The sequence below is a fragment of the Pelophylax lessonae genome (assembly GCF_965119305.1).
Source record: "Pelophylax lessonae genome assembly, chromosome: 2".
Lineage (NCBI taxonomy): Eukaryota > Metazoa > Chordata > Amphibia > Anura > Ranidae > Pelophylax > Pelophylax lessonae.
This window is the reverse complement of record NC_138769.1, coordinates 371519898-371545005: the sequence shown is the minus strand read 5'-3', so window position 1 is coordinate 371545005 and position 25108 is coordinate 371519898. Positions and strand designations below refer to the sequence as shown.

The 25108-nt window shown below is 42.8% G+C and overlaps 1 protein-coding gene across 1 annotated transcript in view; it reads left to right on the top strand.

The window, feature by feature from the left end:
- The window catches only part of YARS1 (tyrosyl-tRNA synthetase 1), a 53725-nt gene extending 29150 nt beyond the window's left edge, over nucleotides 1–24575 (top strand). The window contains exons 7-14 of the mRNA XM_082245632.1: nucleotides 9424–9516; nucleotides 17409–17544; nucleotides 17629–17714; nucleotides 20233–20368; nucleotides 20929–21026; nucleotides 22313–22506; nucleotides 24040–24181; nucleotides 24270–24575. Of these exons, the coding sequence (XP_082101758.1) occupies nucleotides 9424–9516; nucleotides 17409–17544; nucleotides 17629–17714; nucleotides 20233–20368; nucleotides 20929–21026; nucleotides 22313–22506; nucleotides 24040–24181; nucleotides 24270–24380 (996 nt within the window). The 3' untranslated portion in view covers nucleotides 24381–24575. The remainder of the gene's footprint in view (nucleotides 1–9423; nucleotides 9517–17408; nucleotides 17545–17628; nucleotides 17715–20232; nucleotides 20369–20928; nucleotides 21027–22312; nucleotides 22507–24039; nucleotides 24182–24269) is intronic.
- Nucleotides 24576–25108: the final 533 nt, after the last annotated feature.

Below are 25108 nucleotides of genomic sequence, written 5' to 3'. Positions count from 1 at the left end.
GTTGCTTTCGCAGTATGCTTTGGGTCATTGCCCATCTGCACTGTGAAGCGCCGTCCAATGAGTTCTGAAGCATTTGGCTGAATATGAGCAGATAATACAGAGTATGTGTGGTGAGTCCTGCGCTGTCTGGGGAATGTGCTATTCCAAGGGGTAAAGTGTTAGTACCAGATGCTGCTAGTACCAGAACTGGTAACCAGACAGTGTCAAAATCATACAAAGGTGGGGGGTACTGCGCTTCTGGGTTAATGGTGCGTGGACTGTGCTCGGTGTAAGTGCCTGTCAATGTAAATGGGGTGAGCTAAACATATATAGGCGGTTTCCACAAATAGGTGTTATATACATAAGGTGCAAATGGTCTTATATCAAAGTGCTCAAATCCTGACAAAGCAATTTAAAAAAAATACATAAATAAATCAATAAAAGAATATATAAAAACCCCGCTTAAAGTGCTAAAGATGCAATAGCGACAGGTAAAAGTGCTTAAGTGCATATACTGATGTGAAAGTAAACAGTTTAAAGTGTCCTCTGTGCTCCACAGTAATATGGGTGAAAACAGTCCAAACAATAAGTGTTCAAGTGGGGGGATTCCGCAGGTGATACTCCTTCACCTAACACCGTGCTTAAAGTGGTGGGGTGCTTCTCTTAAACCCCTCTAAGTGTCCTAGCCGCTCACCTCAAGGTATAGGGGTAAAGGCCTTATATTTAATCCAGGGGGCTCCTCTCCAATCCAGCTCTGTATCCCACTAGGGCCTGATGTCTGGGCTACTGCGGGTGGGCTGGCTCCCTAGTCTCTCTCCAGGCTCCCAGCGGTACCAATGGATCTCAAAGGAAAGGCTCGAAATAGTGCAAGTATGTCATGGAAATAAAGGTGCTTTTATTGAAAATAAAGTAAAAAAACTCACATTTGTTGAGCAAAAAAGTGCATATAATAATCTCGGAGTGGGATCGCAGTCCTCACTTCCGCATGGGGACCCCTGAAGAAGCCACGTGATGCGGAAGTGGCGTAACGCGTAGGACATTCGGACCGGAAGTGACGCACTCATGCGGAAGTGAGGACTGCGATCCCACTCCGAGATTATTATATGCGCTTTTTTGCTCAACAAATGTGAGTTTTTTTTACTTTATTTTCAATAAAAGCACCTTTATTTCCATGACATACTTGCACTATTTCGAGCCTTTCTTTTGAGATCCATTGGTACCGCTGGGAGCCTGGAGAGAGACTAGGGAGCCAGCCCACCCGCAGTAGCCCAGACATCAGGCCCTAGTGGGATACAGAGCTGGATTGGAGAGGAGCCCCCTGGATTAAATATAAGGCCTTTACCCCTATACCTTGAGGTGAGCGGCTAGGACACTTAGAGGGGTTTAGGAGAAGCACCCCACCACTTTAAGCACAGTGTTAGGTGAAGGAGTATCCCCTGCGGAATCCCCCCACTTGAACACTTATTGTTTGGACTGTTTTCACCCATATTACTGTGGAGCACAGAGGACACTTTAAACTGTTTACTTTCACATCAGTATATGCACTTAAGCACTTTTACCTGTCACTATTGCATCTTTAGCACTTTAAGCGGTGTTTTTATATATTCTTTTATTGATTTATTTATTTATGTATTTTTTTAAATTGCTTTGTCAGGATTTGAGCACTTTGATATAAGACCATTTGGACCTTATGTATATAACACCTATTTGTGGAAACCGCCTATATATGTTTAGCTCACCCCATTTACATTGACAGGCACTTACACCGAGCACAGTCCACGCACCATTAACCCAGAAGCGCAGTACCCCCCACCTTTTGTATGAGCAGATAATATTGCCCGAAACACTTCAGAATTCATCCTTCTGCTTTTGTCAGCACCAGTTCCATTGGCAGCCATACATGCCCAAGCCATGACACTACCACCACGCTTCACTGATAAGGTGGTATGCTTTGGATCATGAACAGTTCCTTTCCTTCTCCATACTCTTCTCTTCCCATTACTCTGGTACAAGTTGATCTTGGTCTCATCTGTCCATAGGATGTTGTTCAAGAACTGTGAAGGCTTTTTTAGATGTTTGGCAAACTCTAATCTGGCCTTCCTGTTTTTGAGGCTCACCAATGGTTTACATCTTGTGGTGAACCCTCTGTATTTACTCTGGTGAAGTCTTCTCTTGATTGTTGACTTTGACACACATACACCTACCTCCTGGAGAGTGTTCTTGATCTGGCCAACTGTTGTGAAGGGAGTTTTCTTCACCAGGGAAAGAATTCTTCGGTCATCCACCACAGTTGCTTTCCGTGGTCTTCTGTGTGTTTTGGTGTTGCTGAGCTCACCGGTGCGTTCTTTCTTTTTAAGGATGTTCCAAACAGTTGATTTGGCCACACCTAATGTTTTTGCTATCTCTCTGATGGATTTGTTTTGTTTTTTTCAGCCTAATGATGGCTTGCTTCACTGATAGTTGATAAAAAATTGGCAATCTGTAAACTGTGGTTGTTATGACGGTTTGTCCAATGTATCATCTCCACTCTTGTGACCCCCCTCTCAAGGTGGGTTCTCACCTTTTTAAGGAGTGTGACCTCATGGCTAAGCTTGGTCAAATGAAAGCATCAAAGATGGGCTCAACAGCTCTCATGCATGGGGAAGAAATATAAATCCATAGTGCAAGTATTGTTTTGTGTAAAAGCAAATATTTATTAAAATATTATTATCACTCACATGTGTCAGGTGCATGAAGCGCACCAGACTATCCAGGTGGGGTGTAAAAACCGATGATGTGACAGAGAAGCCTGATGTGTTGCTCACTGTCGGTCTTTGGTGTTCCTCTCACTGCCGAACAGCCTGTTTCACTGACGTGGACTTGGCCCCTCCCCTACGTGTGATGACACAGGGACTACGTGATAGCCACACATGTGAGTGATATACATATTTTAATAAATATTTGCTTTTACACAAAACAATACTTGCACTATGGATTTATATTTCTTCCCCCATGCATGAGAGCTGTTGAGCCCATCTAAATCAGGCTGGGAACCAGCACACCGGAGGAGACCATCCATCTTTCACCTGCAGGGATCTTTGATGCTTTCATTTGACCAAGCTTAGCCGCGAGGTCACACTCCTTAATGTGAGAACCCACCTTGAGGGGGGTCAGAACACTGGAGGTGATACGTTGGACAAACCATCATAACAACCACAGTTTACGGATTGACAATTTTTTTTATCAATTATATGAGCACTGGTGATTGGGATTATTTCTTCATCTTGGGATCATGAACAATATTTTCTCATTTCAGCACCATTTTGTCTTTTATATACTTGTATATATTTTAATACTTGTGTATATATATATATATATAATATCATTTTTTTTAAATTACATCATTTTTAATTTTTTTTCAATATATATATATATATATATATATATATATATATATATATATATATATATATATATATATATATATATATATATAAATAATAAAATACACACACACACAGCCCTCAAATTTTCCACTCGCCTGCTCGCATTTTGCGAGTGGAAAATGATTGAAGGTGAGAGAGGAGAGGAAGAGACAGAACACTGTCGGTACGTGCAGGGTTGGATAGTGTCCATATCTGTGATGAGGGGGGGGCGCACTAGGAGCTTCTGCCCTCACCTACCTGACAGGTTTGAATGTCATTCTCCCTCCTGTTATTGCACAATGCATGATTTCTGGACTCCTCTGTTCCAGCCACTTATCTCTCCTGCAGCCGTTAATCACTTCTCTCCTTCCAAGCTCCCCTCCCCCTGTTGGTTTGTTCTCCTTCCCGACCAGGTCACTTGAGTTGGTAACTTTCACTTTGTCCTTCTCCTCGCAGTGTCTTAATCTTCTCTGTGCAATGTGCTCCTCGCTCCTGTTCACATTAACCCTTCATCTACTTTTATCTTTCTGCTGGCACCTCCATAAATTTGTACTGTATGTCCTGCAGCCTCTGGTCCCAGCTCTGAGCATTCCAAGCAGCCATTTAGCTGCCCCTATCCTGTCCCAAAATGCAGCCTTAGCACTTTCTCTACAGTCCTTCACTCTGCTCTTCATTAACATATTATTACAACCCAGACCCCCCCCCCCCCCATTCACTCTCTTATCCCTAATAACTGGTGAACTGTGGTTTTGCCAGTGTGATTGTATGTGCGTTTTACCTGGATTTTAGGTGCATTTCTATTGAATTTCTATTACAAAGTGCGTTTTCATGAAAGCGCTTTAAAGTCCTGCATACTGCATCTTTGATGCAGCTTCAGAAAACACACTGTGTAATAGAATTCAATAGAAGTGCACCTAAAATCCAGGTAAAACGCACATACAAGCACACTGTTGTTATTAATATTTATTTGTGCAACTTCTGCATTCCTGAAAAAACATTTAACAGTGTCATTTTATAAAATAATTTTTTGAGGGCACATTTAGGGGCGGGGCAGGGTAGGGGTTAGGTGGGGCAACTGGTGGCGAGTAACCCTTAAGGCCTGGCTAGTAGCTCAGGACTTGAAATTTTGAGCTCTGTGTGTGTGTATGTGTATGTATGTATATGTGTATGTGTGTATATATATATATATATATATATATATATATATATATATATGTATGTGTGTGTGTGTGTATATAAAATGTGTGTATTTTTGTCCATATAAGAGTTGTATATATGTATTTATTTGATGATATATGTTTTTCAGAAGAGTTTTGTCACAATATTTTTATTATAGGTTATTGCAATTATTTATACACGTATTTAAATACATTTATTTTGTATTAATATTTTTGCGCAGCACATATATACTCTTTATTAACATATGAGCAAGCTGCGAAGAAAGCAGAAAAGGAAAGAGGAGGAGGAGGAGGAGGGGGGAGAGAGGAAAAAGAAGATGGGTACCCCAGGGTTTTTTTGGGACTGTATCACTTGGAACCTTTTACAGCAGTGGTCCTCAACTCCGGTCCTCAGGGCCCACTAACAAGCCAGATTTTAAGTATTACCTTGGGGAGATGCAGACTAGAGTAATGCAATCACTGAGCAGTAAATGATATCACCTGGGATGTATTTCAGTTATCTTGCAAACCTGGCCTGTTAGTGGGCCCTGAGGACCAGGGTTGGGGACCAGGGCTTTACAGGTCTATCCAGGGCTGCCAAATTAGCTTGAATTTGTCATACTTGTCCTCAAGGATCGCCATCAATCTTTCATTGGAAAGTGTACCCTGCACTCGGTTCTTATCTGCCTCAAAACTAACAAGCGGTATCTTCCAGGACCGTGCTATAGTTTTCTTTGTCACCATAAAACTATGAGCAATTAGAGTTAGTTCCTGGCGGGTAGCGTCTGTGATAGGTTTATGTAAAAGTGCCTCCCATGGGTCTCTACACAAAATCACGTGGAGGACCATGTCGAACAGTGTGTACACCCTAATCCATAACCTCTGGACTTTCCGACCAGAAAGTGTTATTTTGAGGTGTGCAAAAAATGAGAGAAAAAACTCCCAAAAAAGGTTCTGGCAACAAAATTTTAAAGGTCCACTCCAAATGAAACATACTGAGAACTCGGCAAAATTATCCAACGTCAGGAAAAAGGAACCTTTTAGGCCTGAAGATTCATTAAAACTTCTAAATATTATGTATTTTCTGAAAGCAGAGACCCTGAAGAATAAAATTGTGGCAGTTTATGTCCCAACAGTTTACCAAATGCTGATTTTCAGTAAAAATACACAAAAGTTAATTTTGATGCACTCAAACACATATTGCCTATTTTGTGCTAAGGTACACCCTGACAAATTTGTCAAAAATCTTTACTTTCCTTTCAGAATCAACATTTTCTATGGGACACAATACTACAAAATACTCCCACAAATGCAAAGCCCGGGATACATAGTAACATTGGAGGGGTAGGGGGTTAAATCTGGATGCCTGTGGAAATGATTGCCCCAAATGGCTTCCAGGAGCAAGCTGACAATCAGATTGTAATATACACACACAATCCTGGTGGCTGCAGTCACTGGAAGCGTCTGTAGATGCCACATCTGCCACTGACATGAGCCTTATGTCAGTAGCACCGTAAGGGTTAAAGTGCCAAAGACCAACTCAGTTTTAATAGGAAAAGCCAGGATCTGCTTATAAATTAAAATGAATGTACTAGTGTAGTTGTCCACAAAAACTATTTTTAATGTAGTTTTTACACACAAATCAGAATCGGTAAAGTATGACTATAATTGATAACACCATCTGTTAAATAATATACATTTCCCTTGTGAACTAGAATAAGTTGTCAGTTATACAAAGTCCCAGACTTTAATATCACTCTCAAATCCTAAGTCATTTACTCAGGTAAACCTTTTACATGACTGCTTCAGGAAATCCAGATTTTATCATGAAAAAATAGAGCCAAGAAATAGCCTCACTTTTGCCGTGTGTATACAGTGCCTTGCAAAAGTATTCACCCCCTTGACTTTTTACCTATTTTGTTACATTACAGCCTTAAGTTCAATGTTTTGTTAATCTGAATTGTATGTGATGGATCAGAACACAATAGTCTAAGTTGGTGAAGTGAAATGAGAGAATCTATACATAAAACTATTTAGAAATAGAAAACAGAAAATTGCATGTGTGTGTATGTATTCACCCACTTTGTTATGAAGCCCATAAAAAGCTCTGGTGCAACCAATTACCTTCAGAAGTCACATAATTAGTGAAATGATGTCCACCTGTGTGCAATCTAAGTGTCACATGAACTGTCATTACATATACACACCTTTTTTGAAAGGCCCCAGAAGCTGCAACACCTAAGCAAGAGTCACCACTAACCAAACACTGCCATGAAGACCAATGAACTCTCCAAAAAATTAAGGGACAATGTTGTTGAGAAGTACAAGTCAGGGTTAGGTTATAAAAAATATCCAAATCTTTGATGATCCCCAGGAGCACCATCAAATCTATCATAAACAAATGGAAAGAACATGGCACAACAGCAAACTTGCCAAGAGACGGCCACCCACCAAAACTCATGGACCGGGCAAGGAGGGCATTAATCAGAGGCAGCACAGAGACCCAAGGTAACCCTGGAGGAGCTGCAGAGTTCCACAGCAGAGACTGGAGTATCTGTATATAGGACAAGAATAAGCCGTACGCTTCATAGAGTTGGGCTTTATGACAGAGTAGCCAGAAGAAAGCCATTACTTTCAGCAAAAAACAAAATGGCACGTTTTGAGTTTGCGAAAAGGCATGTGGGAGACTCCCAAAATGTATGGAGAAAGGTGCTCTGGTCTGATGAGACTAAAATTGAACTTTTCTGGCCATTAAAGAAAACACTATGTCTGGCGCAAACCCAACACATCACATCACCCAAAGAACACCATCCCCAGTGAAATATTGGGGGGGGGGGCAGCATCATGCTGTAGGGATGTTTTTCAGCAGCCGGGACTGGGAAACTGGTCAGAGTTGAGGGAAAGATGGATGGTGCTAAATACAGGGATATTCTTGAGCAAAATCTGTACCACTCTGCGTGATTTGAGGCTAGGACGGAGGTTCACCTTCCAGCAGGACAATGACCCCAAACGCACTGCTAAAGCAACACTTGGAGGGTTAAGGGGAACATGTAAATGTGTTGGAATAGCCTAGTCAAAGCCCAGACCTCAATCAAATAGAAAATCTGTGGTCAGACTTAAAGATTTCTGTTCACAAGTGCAAACCATCCAACTTGGAGCTGGAGCAGTTTTGCAAGGCGGAATGGGCAAAAATCCCAGTGGTAAGATGTGGCAAGCTCATAGAGACGTATCCAAAGCGACTTGTCCTATTTGTTGTTTGCTTCACAATAAAAAAAAAAAAAAAAATCTTCAAAGTTGTGGGCATGCTCTGTAAATTAAATGATGCAAATCCTCAAAACAATCCATGTTCCAGGTTATGAGGCAACAAAGCATGAAAAATGGCAAGGGGGTGAATACTTTTGCAAGGCACTGTATATGCCGGGACTTTCAAAGTAGGTTTATTTAGGTTTATCTGGATTGAAGAAGAGTTATTGGTAGCAATGTGTTTTCATCATATGCTCAGTTTTGAATGCTTTGGTTTACTCTAATTAAGAACACATGCTAAAAAAAACGTTGCTGTCAGGTTACTTCAGTTGATATATGGAAATTAAAGCTCATTCATTTGATCTGCAGATAAAATGAAATGGAGTACAAACAAAAATAACAATGTTCTTTTGTATCCCTCTCTCGCCGAATAGTGTTTATAACCCCGCCAGATTGTTTTTTGTTTTTGGACAAATAGCTATTAGAGCAGCTGCCATTTTGACAACAGGAATCACTAACAAGAGCAAGGGGAGTGGGGGGGGAGCTGCAGAAGGGCCAAAGGACTGGACATATTACACGCGTCCTGTGTACTTTTGATGACGTTTTCATTGGTGTGTAGCGTGTAATTCATCCACTGTCCACAACTAACTGGTTACTTTCCCATACATATCTAAAGTACTGTAGAAAGCCTATGGATTCCGTATAAAAGCATACTTTCATCCTCTGATCTCTTTGGTGTTTCCTTGTTCTTCTTGTTCTCTTCAACACGATAAGAGCCTGCATTAATGGGTTTTTGTTCACTTCAAACAGGTTTTACATTCCAATACAATTCTATGGGGATACAATAAAGCAGGTCAAATGCACCTCAGAAAGCAGTCAATGGCAGGTCAGATGTACCTGTCGGTTAATTCTGAAGGGTCTCAAAGTGGTGTTATGGACCAAATCCCCATCAATACAGGCCCTAATTGTCTGTCTGTATTTATCCAGCTTGCTGGAGTGTGTGAACAAAAGAATATTATCCATAATGTTAGCTGTTATACCTTATTAGCATAATTGAAATCAGAATACAGGAAGACATTTTGGAATGATTTAGGTTGCTAAGGGGCAGTCAGACATCTGCTTTCCTGTGTTTCACACACTGAATGAAGATGGTTTAGGGACAGGCTATTTTTATCTTTTTATAGGTTTTGATTAGACAGTAGGAGTTTAATCTTCCATCTGGTTTTTATTGTTGTCTGTGTAAATGCTGGAAAGATTTACTCTCTCTCTCCATACTGTTGAACATTGTCGCTGGGACTGAAAGGATGAGAGAATGCAAAATTTTCTGTTGTCTCCAGATGGGGAATAGAGGGGAAATCCACCAGTAGGCACGCTTGTTTCTGTGATGGAAAAGGGGAAGGGGGGTTTCCCAAATTGTAAGGTAAACACAATCTCCCCAACCTGACGCAGCATAAAATATACCGGTAGGAGTTTCAGGCCTTACCTAACCCATATAAAACTGAAAGAAAAGTTATTCCTATACATAAATTTTACCATTCAAATGCGATGTTATCTAAATTAGTCCAGAACATTTGATATGACTTTGTCAGGTGCAAATGTGGTTTTGCTGATCTGATTTTTTTTTCTTTCGTCCTATGCAGTACCTGCCTGCCCTTGGTTACACTAAGCGTATTCATCTCATGAACCCTATGGTTCCAGGACTCACAGGAACCAAGATGAGTTCTTCTGAAGAGGTAATGTAACTATGGGATCCAGAAAAATTTAAAAGTATATACCTTTTCATTATCGTGCTGGCAGTGGACACGGTCATTGTCAAATAAATATATGTAGTTTGTTAAATTGTTAGTAAAATATCAAAACTAAGTACAATAAAAGAAACCTCTATGGGAAAAAAAAAAAAGTTAAAGGGTAACTATACATTTAGGTAACCTAATCCCACTGACCTCCCACCCGTATGCTTGCCTTAGATCAGTGGAGTCGCAGCCTATGTTGAACAAAGCAGCACTCGGTTCTCTTGTGGGTCAGTCACACCATTGCCTGTTCTCCAAAGACACCAATAGAAAATTTTCATTCAGCCTTATAGTCAATTTTGTGCATGTACAGTACCATATTGCCCAGCCAGCTGAGAAGAGGACCAGATCACCACTATTGAACCAGGTTGTCCACTGAGCTAAGGCAAGTTAGTACATGTACATGGGGGTATAAAAATGCATGGTCAGAAATTAACTTTTTTTTACTAGTGTTTCTTGGTGTTTTTTTTTTTTTTTTCATTCTCCATGCATTCAGTTATTTCATGTTAGCATTTTAGATGTGTATCATTCATAAAAAGGCTCTCTGTAAGAAGCAAATACTGTTTATCGGCGTATAACACGCACCTCAATTTTAGGAGGGAAATTTTTGGAAAAAAGCTTAACTACTTGCCGACTGCGCACAGTATATTTACTGCGGCAGTCAGCCCCGGCCAGGTATACGTCGCTCGCCTGTCACCGGGTTTTGAGCCAATAGTGGGCGAGCGCGCGCCCGCTGAGGCTCGTTCACAGAGGAGTGCGGGCGTGTGACCGGCGGACCCGATGTCCGCCGGTCACACTACGATCGTCGGTAGAGCGCGAGAAAGGCGGGTGGCTTATGTAAACAAGCTGCCTGTCATTCTCCCCTGTGTAAAAATGGAGATCAGACGGTTCTACTATGTAGAACCGTTGATCTCTGTTTTTACAATAGTAGACCTGTCCCACTACAGTTAGAAACACGCCTCTAGGACACACTTAACCCCTCCCTGTCCAATACAGTTAACCCCTTCCCTGCCAGTGTTATTTTTGCAGTAACCGTGCATATGTATAGCACTGATTACTGCAGTAATGTCACTGGTACCCCCAAAAGTGTCAAAAATGTCAGTCAAGGGTCCGATCTGTCCGCCGCAATGTCGCAGTACTGCAAAAAAAATCGCAGATCGCCGCCATTACTCGTTAAAAAAAAAAAAAACACCAAAAATGACAAAAATCTTTCCCTTTGTTAGTAAACGCGATAACTTTTGCGCAAACCAATCAAAATAACGGAATTTTTGTAAAATCTTACCTGTAAAATTCCTTTCTCTGAGTCCTCCGACAGTCGCCGCCTCTCCATATTCTTCACTATGGGTTATTGACCTTTGCTCCGTAGGAGTAGCTAGGCAACAGAATATGTCAATATTAAAGCTTTTAGCATATCCCACCCCCAGGGGGTGGTCCCCTCAGTCAATACCCTCCTGCTTCCTGTATCCATACCTCAGTTTCAGTAGAATAGCAGTAGAGTACATAAACAAACCCCAAAAGAGGGGCGGGGGCGGCGACTGTCGGAGGACTCAGAGAAAGGAATTTTACAGGTAAGATTTTACAAAAATTCCGTTTTCTCTTACGTCCTCCGACAGTCGCCGCCTCTCCATATTCGTCACTATGGGGACGTCCCAAAGCAGTGCATACGTGAGGGGTGGGAAACGCAGCCGCGCCTAAGGCAACACAGTACCCACAGCAGAAAAAAAGGAACCTTACCAAAGGCAGGAAAACATCTGGGCAGCATGAAAAAAACTTTGCTCAACAGGAGCAACAACCCAGGAAAAACAAATAACCCAGGGATAAAAACATCCCAAACAGCCAAGGGCCCAAAAATAAGGGACCCTAAGACACTGCCGCACTAAGAACCTTGCGGCCAAAAGAAGCATCTGCCGATGCCTGAACGTCCACTTTGTAGAACTTTGAGAAGGTGTGAACGGACGACCAAGTCGCCGCCTTACACACCTGGGCCACAGAAGCCCGATGATGACAGGCCCAAGACGTACTCAGAGATCTGGTAGAGTGCCCCTTCACAGGCATAGGGGGAACTTTCCCCTTCAAAACATATGCCTGTTCAATAGTCTGTCTGATCCATTTGGCGATGGTAGAAGCCGACGCCGCCAAGCCCTTCCGAGGTCCCTCTGGAAGGACAAATAGAGAATCCGTCTTGCGAAAGGATTTAGTCGATGACAGGTAAACCCTAATCGCCCGAACAACATCCAAGGAGTGTAAATCCACCTCCTTCGGATGTCTAGGCTTCATGCAAAGTGAAGGCAAGACAATGTCCTCATTGAGATGAAATTCCGAGATCCTCTTCGGGAGAAAAGAAGGGTTAGGTCGCAAGACCACCTTATCCAAGTGAATCACCAAATACGGAGACCTGCAGGACAAAGCTGCCAGCTCCGACACTCTGCGAGCCGAAGTGATCGCCACCAAAAAAGCGACCTTCTTGGACAACAGAGGCAACGAGATCTCCCGGATCTTTTCAAAGGGAGCATGTTGCAACACGGACAGAACGAGGTTCAAGTCCCATGGAGGCAAAGGTTACCTCCTAGGAGGGACCAGGTGTCGCACCCCTTGAACAAAGGTGCTAACCAAAGAATTGGACGCCACAGGGCGTTGAAAGAGAACGGCCAGCGCAGAAATCTGACCCTTAATCGTGGCCAACGCCAAACGCTGGTCCACACCCGTTTGAAGGAAAGACAACACCCTAGACACCGAGTAAGAGCGAGGGGAATACCCCCTGGACTCACACCAGGCAAAATAGGCCTTCCAAGTACGGTAGTATACCTTCCCCGAAGAAGTCTTTCTAGAGTTGATCAAAGTGTGAATGACCTCCGGGGAGAGACCCCTATCCCTCAGGACCTCGGTTTCAACAGCCAGGCCGTCAAAGCCAGCGACTGTAAAGCAGGATGGAATATCGGTCCTTGAGACAGAAGATCTTCTCGAAGAGGCAGACGCCATGGAGCGTCGACCGCCAGATTCACGAGGTCTGCGTACCAAGACCGGCGAGGCCAGTCTGGCGCCACCAGAATCACCGTGAGCGGTTCCGAGGACAACCTGCGAAGGAACCTGGATAGTAGCTGAATCGGTGGGAATGCATACATCAGTCGATACTGATGCCACGGAACCACTAACGCGTCCGACGCGTCTGCCCGAGGATCGCGCATCCTTGCCACGAACCTTCCCACCTTGTTGTTCAGACGAGGCGCGAACAGGTCCACATCTGGAAGACCCCACTTCGCGCACAACATCTGGAAGACATCCGGGTGGAGTGACCATTCCCCCTGGTCCAGGGTCTGGCGACTCAGATAATCTGCCTGCCAGTTCTCCACCCCCGGAATGTGAACTGCCGTGATCGCCGGGACGTGCGTCTCGGCCCAAGAAAGAATGTCGGCCACCTCCCGAGCCGCTCGGGCACTCCTGGTGCCCCCTTGGTGGTTGATGTAGGCCACCGCTGTGGCATTGTCCGTCTGCACCCGAACCGGACGGCCCTAAAGCCTGTCCGTCCAACGTCGAAGGCAGAGATTTATCGCCCGCAATTCCAGAATGTTGATCGGAAGGGAGGATTCCCCCTCCGACCAAGTACCCTGGGTGGACAGAACGCCCAGAACACCACCCCACCCCTACAGGCTGGCATCTGTGGTGACCACCGTCCACTAAAGAGGGCGAAAAGACTTGCCCCCCAACACCGCCGGGGACTGTAGCCACCACAGAAGATCCCTTCTGGTGCGAGGACTCAACGAGATCTGAAGATCCAGAGATTGTGGTCGCCCGTCCCACCTGGACAGGATCTCTGCTTGGAGACCCCTCGTGTGAAACTGGGCAAAGGGAATCGCCTCGAAGGCCAAGACCATCAATCCCAGACACCTCATGCCTGTCCGGAGAGACGAGCACAGAACGTCCCGGAGGGACCTGACTTCTTCCTGAAGTGTCCTGAGCTTGTCTTCCGGCAGGAAGATCTTCGCCTGAACAGAGTCCAGGATCATTCCCAGGTAGGGAAGACGAACCGACGGGCACAGCGTCGATTTTGGAAAGTTTATCGTCCAACCAAACTCCTGTAGAGTTTGCATCGTGACGGACAGGTCTATCACCAGACCCTGACTGGTCGCAGACCGAACCAGAATGTCGTCCAGATACCCCAGGACCGAGATGCCCTGGGCTCTCAATAAAGCCAGAACCGGTGCAAGCACCTTGGTGAACACCCGCGGAGCCGAAGCGAGACCAAAAGGCAGCGCCACGAATTGGTAATGATCCTCCGCAATGGCGAATCGAAGGTACCTCTGGTGACCCTCGAAAATGGGGATTTGAAGGTACGCATCCTTCAAGTCGATGAAGGCCATGAATTCTCCCGGAACTAGAGCAGCCACCACCGAGCGCAGGGATTCCATGCGGAACTTGCGAACCCGCACAAAGCGCACAGAGCACGATCCTCTTCATCAGAAGAACTAACTAATGCTGAAAAAATTAACAGCTAAGTAAAAAAAGAGAGAAAAACACTCAAATAAAATCAAAAAGAAGATAAAGGCTGAGACAAAAAGCCCCAGCACAGAAACAGCCTGCTACTCCTGATAGCTAGACAATGAAACTGAGGTATGGATACAGGAAGCAGGAGGGTATTGACTGAGGGGACCACCCCCTGGGGGTGGGATATGCTAAAAGCTTTAATATTGACATATTCTGTTGCCTAGCTACTCGTACGGAGCAAAGGTCAATAACCCATAGTGACGAATATGGAGAGGCGGCGACTGTCGGAGGACGTAAGAGAAACGCTTTTTGCGTTTTTTTTTTTTTTTTTTTTACCAAACATATGTAGCATAAAACAAATTGGCCGATACTGTTAAAAAATTTTGATTTTTACATTTTCTTTTGGGGGGGGGAATTTCATATAAAAAAAAGTGAAAAATATTGTTATTTTTGCAAAATTTACGCTCTTTTTTTGTTTATAGCGCATGATCAAAAAATCGTACAGGTGATCAAATACCACCAAAAGAAAGCTCTGTTTGTGGGGAAAAAAAGGACGTGAAATTCGTTTAGGTACAGCGTCGCACGACCGCGCAATTGTCCGTTAAAATCACGCAGTAAAAAATCTCAAAAAACCCCCTGGTCAGGAAGGGGGTAAAATCTTCCGGGGCTTAAGTGGTTAAATTTGAAATAAACTGTTTTAAACTCAGAACTTTTATTTTTAATCAAATGCAGCCTCATCAGCGCAGTGTCCATAAATGCAGCCTCGCCAGCGCCATTGCACACAGCGGGGCCGGGCCGAGGAGAAGGGAGGACGAGCGGCCGCTGTGATCTGAAGTCCTGGCGCCTGTGATAGACGTCACACGTCCCAGCATTGGGCCACTGTGCTGTCGGATCATAGGACAGCCACCCCTCGTCCTTCCTTCTGCCCGGCCCGCCTCCTCTGCCTCTCAGCGGTGCCTGGGCTTTTTTTTTTAATATATTGGCGTGTAACATGCACTGCTGTTTTGCCCCCCATTTTTAGGAAGAAAAAGTGCGTGTTATATGCCGATAAATACGGTATGTAGTATTGTATTTATGTAATTTATTGTATAGTATATGTATTTTTTAACCAGTTCCCGCCCGCGCTATAGCCGAAAGACGGCTACAGCGCGGGCTCTAATTTCCGGGAGGCCGTCTTTAAACGGCCTCCCAGTAACAGGCTCCCCACGCGCTCCCGCGCGCGCATCGGGGAAAATCTGTGTCGGCCTTGGACACAGCCAATCATAGATCGTGGTGAATGGCCAATCACAGCGGCCATTTGCCACGCAATCGGAACATCCAATGAGAGATGATCTCAAATGTAAACATATGAGATCATCTCTCATTGCCAGCTTCTCCCAGAGACTGCGTGTGAGGAAGAGGGAAGCCGATCAGCGGCTGCTCCTCATAGGGGACACAGAGGAATGTAATCAGGGCACTGATCACCAGTGCCCTGATTACAAGAGGTAAATAAAATGCCATAAAAGTACATGAGGAAGGCAGCGCATGAACCACACCGGGATGCAATGGATAAGAAAGTCAGGTGAACATCCAGTATAGAAAAGGTTAGCAGTTTATTGGTATTGCACTAAGCCGGAAACCAGCCGGCACGAGGATGAAAGGACATCAGCCGGACAGGCGCCACTTGCGGGGAAGTACCAAGAACCAGGGTGGACCACAAGCTATATGGTTGCCATGACTACATGTTTCGTGCTATGCGCTTTATCAAGTCATGTTCAAGTTAGATGACTTGATAAAGCGCATAGCGCGAAACATGTAGTCATGGCAACCATATAGCTTGTGGTCCACCCTGGTTCCTGGTACTTCCCCGCAAGTGGCGCCTGTCCGGCCGATGTCACCGCTACGGAACTTACAGCAGAGTCCTTTCATCCTCGCGCCGGCTGGTTTCCGGCTTAGTGCACACACTGCTCAGCAGTCCTGGGAGACTGAGCTCCTCGCACTTGTGTTGCTTGCTGCCAGGTGCCCTTATCCACTCCAGCCCAGGGGGATGTAAGCATTTTATGTACTTTGTTTTTCAGTTATCAATACCAATAAACTGTTAACCTTTTCTATACTGGATGTTCACCTGACTTTCTTATCCATTGCATCCCGGTGTGGTTCATGCGCTGCCTTCCTCATGTACTTTTATCCATATCAGCACCCTTCCTATGCTCGTTGGCTAGCAGCAGTAAAAACGCTGGGGAGCCTCACAGGCTTATTTCTATCCCTCCACCCTAAAGGCACCCCAGGAGCGCCAGATTTGTGATTATTGCTTTGACTTCTGGACTGGAATTTTTCCTACGGCTGCCCTGGGTGCGAATCTCTTTACTGAGCCATTAGTTGGCTAACAGCAGAACAACCGCTGGGGAGCCTCACAGGCTTACTTCTATCCCTCCACCCTACAAGCATCCCAGGAGCGCCTGGTTTGTAAATATTGCTTTTAAATAAAATGCCATAACTGCCCACCATCAGTGCCCACAATCAGTGCCCATAGTGTTGCCAGTCAGTGCCCATGAATGCCTGCTCATCTAGGCACTGATGGGCACTGACTAGCAGCACTAGGGGCACTGATGGTGCTGCCCATCAGTGCCGCCTCGCAGTGCCACCTCTGTGCCCATCAGTGCAGCCTCATCAGCGCACATCAGTGAAGGAGAAAAATTTACTTATTTTCAAAATTTACTCACAGTAAATAAGAAAAACTTTATTTTTTTTTTTTTTTTCAAAATTTTCTCTTTTTTTTTGTAAGAAATTAAAAACCCAGAGGTGATTAAATACCACCAAAAGAAAGCTCTTTTTGTGTGAAAAAAATGATAAAAATGTCATATGGGTACAGTGTAGCATGACCGCGCAATTGTCATTCAAAGCGTGAGAGCGCTGAAAGCTGAAAATTGGCATGGGCAGGAAGGGGGTGAAAGTGCACTGTAGGCAAGTGGTTAAAGTCACATCTGAAAATTGGGTTGTACATTCAGAAGGAAAAAGACTCAATTTGAGCTGTCTATGGCCAGCTTTAGTCATTTTCAAGGATTTTTTTTCCATCCCTTATTTATCTTTATATTCCCAGTATAAGAATGTGGCACATAAGCCGGGGTGTGATAAATTTAACATATAACTTTTTTTTTGTGTTTACTTAATGTGCAAAAATATCTAGCTTTACATACTAATTTGTGATCATTATAATATTTTTTTTTTCTTTTATATAAACTAATCTTTCAGTTTGTAGTTTCCAAGTGGCAAAGCTTTTTAGTATTTGTATAATGTTCATAATCAATTTTTCCTATGTTTAATACTATGCTCACTGTGCATAATCATTCGAAATTGCTTTCATAATGTTTCAGGAATCAAAAATAGACCTTCTGGACTCCCCGTCAGATGTGAAAAAGAAGCTAAAAAAAGCTTTCTGTGAACCAGGAAATATAGAGAATAATGGAGTATTAAGCTTTGTCAGACATGTCCTATTTCCTCTGAAGTCAGGTGAGATCACATATGAGAAATTTGCTAGAATTCCTTCGTTTACCTGTTTTTTGTTTTCTTACCTTGCTTTGTTTTGGTTTTCAGAGTTTGTCGTTCTTCGGGATGAGAAATATGGCGGAAACAAAACCTACACAGACTATGAGACATTGGAAAAAGACTTTGCTGAGCAGGTTAGGAATCAGTGAGATGTCTTGCAATTTGAATGGCATCTGCTGGTAGATTTATTTTTATTTTTTATTTTGCATTACATCTGGAAACCTGGTGTGCACTTGTCGGTTTCTTTAAACATTATCCCTATGTCTGGATGGGTACATTTTACATCAGTAATAGAGGAGGGTGTGACAACTGTGTGACTTGGTCTTCCGTTGATAGAAGGAGCAATTTTCTTTCCTGCAACCCAGTGTTAATTTTGTTGACAAAAACATTTTAGTCGTAGTTTTAGTCAGCGGCATATTTACAGTGATGAAAACTAAATGAAAATTACCCCACATTTTCGTCAAGTGACGAAAATTTATTCCATTTAGTTAACGAACAAAAACAGAACGGAAATATCAGGGAGGGATGTTTACCAACATGAACTTCTGGTTTCCTAGGAGCTCCCCCTGTAAAACCCATGAGTACTTCCTAATTAATTGACTGACTGATCAACTTTGGTACATTTAGCCTGCCCATGGTTCAAATCTCGTCTGGTTCCTGCTTAACGGAGATTCAAACAGTTTATGGCCGGCTTTAGACTTGAAATGATGGTCAGATATGCCTTACTATTTTTTCCTATGGCAGAATCAGCAAATGACCATGTAATGTTTATTAAACAAAAAAAAGGGGGAAAGACCCCAAAGAAAGGCAGTATAATGCGACCCCAAATGGTATGTTAACTTTTTAAATTGTAAATTTATTGGACTGGATTACATTAAAACATACACAGTATCAAAAACCTCCACTGCACACCGTAATAACAATGTTACTAATTAAAAGTTACAAAACACAGGGGCCCAGACAAGGACAGACAGACATTGGATTAGATGAGGCATGTAATCTTCTTCACAGCAGTGTATGCCCAACATGACACAGGCTAGCACCGCCTATTGTTTGAAATAAACTTTTTATAAAGTGGCATGTTGAGCCTCACTGAGTGGTGAAGCGATATAACTCTATAACCTGCTGGATTAGAGAACAGTTCTCAGACAAAAAATTGCCTAAAAAACACGTGCGAAGGAGTTGCTTGCTGAATGTGTCAGATACTAGCATTACTGTCCTGGGTACATCTCCAGATGCTTTGTCATTACACGACAGGGTTCTGCTTGAAGTGCAGTTAGGCTGGTTGGTGCAACTACCTCTTTACTTGATGTGTATGTGGGCTTCAGTGAAAAAGCACCCAGATTGCCGAAAATGTAATGGCATCAGCTGAATAGCAATCCTTCGGTGGCGGTTCCTGCTATTGCAAAGTGCTGGGGGAAATTCCCCTCAACAGTCTGATTCAGGTGAAAAGACAGGTACTAGGAGAGTTGCAGACTTACTGTTACGGCGCCATACAGGAATGTCCACCTCCATACTTCCTGCATCTAGCGCCAAGAAGACACGCCACGCCTCAACTCTTTCATGCTGCACTCCTCTCCTGCAAACCTGCCTTCTTTACTTCCGTGGGAGTCAGTATCATCTCACCTGTGCGAATCAGCCAGCTAATCCTGTCCTTGGTACTGATCTGTTCTCATGAATCCATGCTTTCTGTCATCAATTTGTCCAGACAGTTCTAGTCACGACTGACATTATGTTGAGGAGCCCTGTGTAATGGACCCACTGGTTGACATGTTTCGCTCGCTTCTTCAGAACCTTCTGGCCCCATAACAGTAAGTCTGCAACTTTCTCAGTACTGGTCTTTTTTACCCGAATCGGACTGTTGAGGGTAATTTCCCCTAGCATTTAGCAAAAGCAGGAACTGGCACCGTGGGTTAGCTATGAAGCTGATGCCGTTACATCTGCGGCAGTCTGGGACTAGACTAGAACTGTCTGGACAAATTGACCAAGTCGCCTGACAATTGGGATCAGTGTGAACCGGCACTTGACGTTTTTCACCCTAATGCATTCTAATACTTTAAGGTGAAAATCCTTCTGTGCTGCAGCGCCCCCCAGTCCCCCTTTTTTTTCTTACCTGAGCCCGATCCAATTCAGCGATGTGCACGAGTGCAGCAGCTCCAGCCACTGTCTCTCTCCTCATTGGACAGACTGATATCAGCAGGAGCCATTTGCTCCCACTGCTGTCAATTAAATCTTGGAGCGGTGGGGGGCGTGGTGAGTCTGGCTTTTCATGTGAATAGACACAGCAGCAGGACTCGGTAGCGAGCCTGCACAGGTGCCCCCATGGAAAGCACCCGATAAAGAGGAGGGGCCTGGAGCACCAGCAGGAGACCCCAGGAGGATCAGGGGTGCTTTTGTGCAAAGGCATTGCACAAAGCAGATAAGTATAGAGGTATAGACATGTTAGTTTTGAAGAGGTTGTAAAGCTTTTTTTTATATTACAATAACAATCAACTGTTTTGTATTAAAATGGTTAGAAATCAATTGTGGTTTAGGTTCATCATTTTACTGTAGAATAGTTGTAGAGAGCTGGGAAACCTTTACCAACATCAAGGTTTTATGTAAAAGTCTAAAATGCTTGAATCCCATATAAAATAAACATGCTTCTTGCAGCAAGTGCATCCTGGAGATCTTAAGGCATCTGTGGAAAAGGCTTTGAATAAATTGTTGGCTCCCATTAGAGAGAAATTCAACAGCCCTGAAATGAAGAAACTAAGCAACGATGCCTATCCTGACCCCACGAAACAAAGTAAGTGTTGTCTTGACTCACTCTTGTATTTTTCTGTATAAAAATCTGTATAAAAATGCCCGCATGATAAAAGATAACCGCACTTATAACAGCCTCAATAAACCTAAGACCTGACACCTATGATGTTTCTACATCCCAGGATTTTGTTCTTCAGCCTTCCTAGAATCAATAGTGCTCGCACTATTCAGATTAACTGTGATCATATAGCCTTGTGCATATCCTGGGTGTGGAAGGAACTGAGAGAGAGTAATGGCAGTCTATGCTGTGCATGTGTCAGGTTGCAGGCATGATTTGTCAGCATTCTCTGTAGTAGTTTCTGGATTACCTCCGAGTCGGTTTCCAAAGTATGCTAAAAGTGGCTTCAAATACAGATTGGCTTGAGCCCTCGTAGCATTTAGCATGCATGCAAATAATCACACATTGGTAAATGGTCTATATAAACATAACTTAAAATACAAATTTTCTTGGCTGCTAGAAGAGAGTGCCTTTTGCATTTTAATTATAATTGTTTTTAAAACTATAACTTATAGCTTTATTTATAACTTGCTGTTTATTTTCAGAGCCTGTGACTAAAACTGCTAACAAGAGTGCTGAGCCAGAGGATCTTATTCCATCTCTTCTTGATTTACGAGTTGGTAAAATCCTCAGTGTAAGCAGGGTAAGTCAGTTTTGGAGTATATAATATTTTCTTCATAGCAACAGTGATAGCTATACATTTTACACTGTTGTGGCTTTTGTAGTAACTGACACAAACACATAACGTATTAAGTAGCTCTTATCTGGCACATCTAACCGGGGTTGAACCTTAAGTGTACCTGGATGTGGGAATTGTATTATACGCGTTTTTTTTTTTTTTTTTAACATTTTGTAATAAACTGGACATTTTTTTTTTTTTTTATAACTCTGTGTGTGCCCCCTCTGTACTAGTAAAGTCCATTTTTTTTTTTTTTTGCTTCCACTTCGAAGTTATCTAAGGATGTGGTACAGGACCAACAGCCACATTTTGTTGTAATAATATTGGGACAAGAAAGCCTATTATATATGCATTTCGAAAGGTTTAGCCATTTATCTTGTAACCTTAAAGGCTATGTTCACTTTTTGGAGCATGTTACACCCTCATTTAGGGTGTAACATGCCCCAGCGCCTCCAGCTGCAACCCCAGATTCTAAACCCCATCTGTGACAGTGGATGGGGTTTTTCTCTCTGCACCTGCGGTCACATTTCAAAAGTAGCAGTTGTGCAGGGTACTGTGCCCGCACAGCCACATCATTCATTCTTTTACAGGAATCTGGGAATGAACGAACGTCAGATCCCTTCTTCCACCTCAGCATATGGCTTAAAGTTCTCAACCTGCGAGGGTGCTGATGAGCGCCTCATAGTTCCTGACACTTCTTACTGATTTCTTAACTGAAAGCCTGTACAGAGGTACAGGCAAGAAAGCTGTAGGCAGTGTCTACATGAGCTTGGCAGGCTCTTGAGAGAAAAAAAAAAAAAAAACCCATAAAGGCACTTTCTTTTTTTTTTTTTTACCCGCAAAAACATGTGCATTTATTATTATTATTATTATTATTATTATTTTTTTTTAAAAACTGAACTTGGCCTTTAAAATTGAACTTCTACATCAGATTATTTTGTAAAAACTGCTTCTTATACATACCTGATTGACATGCCAGTCCAAAGGATAACCAATATGTGGGCAATAATCAAATCTTCAGGCCATAGACATGCAATATTCCAGGTTTTATTAAAAGTTGTAATTTCTGCTAAACCTTCATAAAAGCTACAAATCCTTGTGTAGTTTGTGGATCGCTCTAGAAAAAATTTCCACAATACAAAATTTATATAAAAGTACTTGTAGTGCAAGCTTTCTGCATTTATTCTGTCAGACTTGTGTTTTTTTTTTTTTTATATTCATTCTAACTTCAAACTGTTTTTCTCTGGCAGCATCCAGATGCAGACTCATTGTATGTTGAGTCAGTAGATGTGGGTGAGGAAAATCCACGTACTGTGGTTAGTGGATTGGTGAATTATGTGCCTTCTGAAGAAATGCAGGGACGTTCTGTTATTCTACTATGCAACTTAAAGCCTCAGAAGATGCGAGGAGTAGAATCTCAAGGCATGCTGCTTTGTGCATCAATGTAAGTAAAGTGGATATATAACATTTCCTTCTTTATCATTTCATAGCGCTATAGAACCTTTTTTTATCAGTAGTCACACATAAAAGTAAATTCTTTTCTCTACTGTAGCTAAAATATTCTATATTAAATTGACTGCTATACACACAGACTAGCAGGCTGCTTTATGAGGCCTAATGCTCTTATTGACCAATTGTGAAGTTGTAAGGGGGCAGGCCATTGACTCGGTGATCATAGGAGATGGCCATCATTTATGTATCACCTGGGTACTACAATAGATTGACACCTGGAGGTGGCCACTATTCAGTGTAACTGGCAGTTTCTTACATGGGTCTTTGTCACAGGTTCATTTTAAAGTGTGACGTTTTGAAAGAAGTGGGGGAACCTCTTCTTGGTTGTGACTGCTATTCAAGATTCTTGGAGATTTGTTCCTCGCTTTTTGACACTTTTTTTTTTTTTCTGTCCCTGTAGCATATTTTTTTCTCACTTTGTTTCAGAAAATGGTTATCATTGGGACAAAAAGTGAAAGAAAATTCTCTCTAAAGGGCCTCCGTTGGGGGCAAAAGCCAGACAGGGGTCTAAACTTTCCCACTCTAAGACTATTAAAAAAACTTTTGGCCTTGGCATATGCTTTATTTTTATGTAAAACATAACAATGGGCAGCGATGTGTTTATATAAAATAAAGGCTTATGGTGTACTGCTGTGCTTGAACAATATGCCCAACAAGGTGTTGGACACACTTTGCAGGACTTATGCTACAGGGAATAAGGACTGGTTTACACTTGAGTTTTGGGGGGGGGAGGGATAGCAAGACCAGCCCCCACGTTAAGCTGCCAAGGCAGCTGGTTGGGGGAGTTTACACATGTCAATATGCAGCGGCTGCAGCAAACTTTATATACTTGTCATGTTTGGCACGGTACCACCACCTAACACGACTCATTTAAGTTAATAGAGCCATGCCACAGCGTCGTGTAATGCACATGGATGCGGCATTTACAAGTTTGAAACAAGCAGTGGGGAGGCGACATATGGCATTCTCACTACCTGTAAAAATCCACTGCAGATCGCTTTTTGGAGGTGTGGTAATGACAGCTATATGTCTACGTGGCCTAACAGCATGATGGTGTCACTTGATCTGTTTCATTATCAAGAAGAGTTTGGATAGATGTACACATAGGGGGTTGATTTACTAAAGGTAAATTGTCTGTGCACTTGCTGCAGATCTGAGTGGAAGCTCTGCTGATTTCTATCATCCAATCATGTGCAAGCAAAAATGTTTTTTATTTCTCTTGCATGTCCCCCACAAAGTTACAGCGACTGCAATGCCAAGTGCACTTGCAGTGCACAGTGGCTTTGCCTTTTAGTAAATCAACCCCATAAACTATGAAATCCCTTTTTAAGTATGTTTAAGACACTTTGTGATGCCCATATTTGTATACTTTTTTGCCCCATGTTGTAATTGTAAGAACTATCGCTATTAATATATAAGACAGCTAATGTTCTAACTAACAACACAATGGTTTTATCTGTCTCAGCGATGGGGACAATAGACAGGTAGAACCTCTGGACCCACCTGCAGAATGTGTTCCTGGTGAGCGAGTCTATGTTGAGGGATATGAAAATGGAAGGCCAGAAGCGGAGCTTAAGCCAAAGAAGAAAGTGTTTGAAAAGTTGCAGGTATTCATTAATCCCTTTATTGCCATGCCTCTCCCTTTTATCTGTTTCTCTCTCACATTCTTACTTTCACCTCTTTTCTTTTTTCCAGACCGACTTTAGGATCTCTGAGAGTTTTCATGCTCAGTGGAAAGAAAAGAATTTCCTAACTAAGCAAGGGCCGGTGACCTGTAAAACACTACGAGGGGGTAGCATTAGCTGATTGCATGGAACATTTTCTCCCTTGTACGCAATAGATATCATCTTTTAACTAAGTCAGTGCCAGAGGGCTGACACCCCTATATAGATAACAGTTAAACGTCCTATTTATATCAGGTGCATGTGACTGGGACAGCATCTGCAATCACCATTCCCATTACCTTGTCAACAGAAGAATGTATATTGTCAAAATAAAAAAAATAAAAAATACTATAGTAAATTGTTTGGGTTTATTTTTTGCATTCACAGTAGATAGATTTTTCATAAAGATTTTCAATCAAAACTTCTGACATACAGTATTGTGAAAAAATGCTGCAAATTAGGAATTTATTTTTTGTCAGTTAACAAAATGGAAAGTAAATGAACAGAAGAGAAATCCAATCAATACTAGGTGTGAACACCCTTTTCTTTCAAAACGGCATCAATTCTTCTGGGCACACTTGCACACAGTTTCCAAAAGAACTTGGCAGGTAGGTTGTTCCAAACATCTTGGAGAACTAACTACAGATCTTTTGTGGATGTAAACTGCCTCAAATCCTTCTGTCTCTTCGTGTAATCCCAGACAGACTCTTTGGTTGAGATCAGGGCTCTGTGGAGGCCAAACCCTCACTCCTTGAGCTGAAGATAATAACATTGGCTGTATGTTTGGTGTCGTTGTCCTGCTGCAGAATAGATTTGGGGCCAATCGCACGTCTCCCTGATGGTATGGCATGATGGATAAGTATCTTCCTA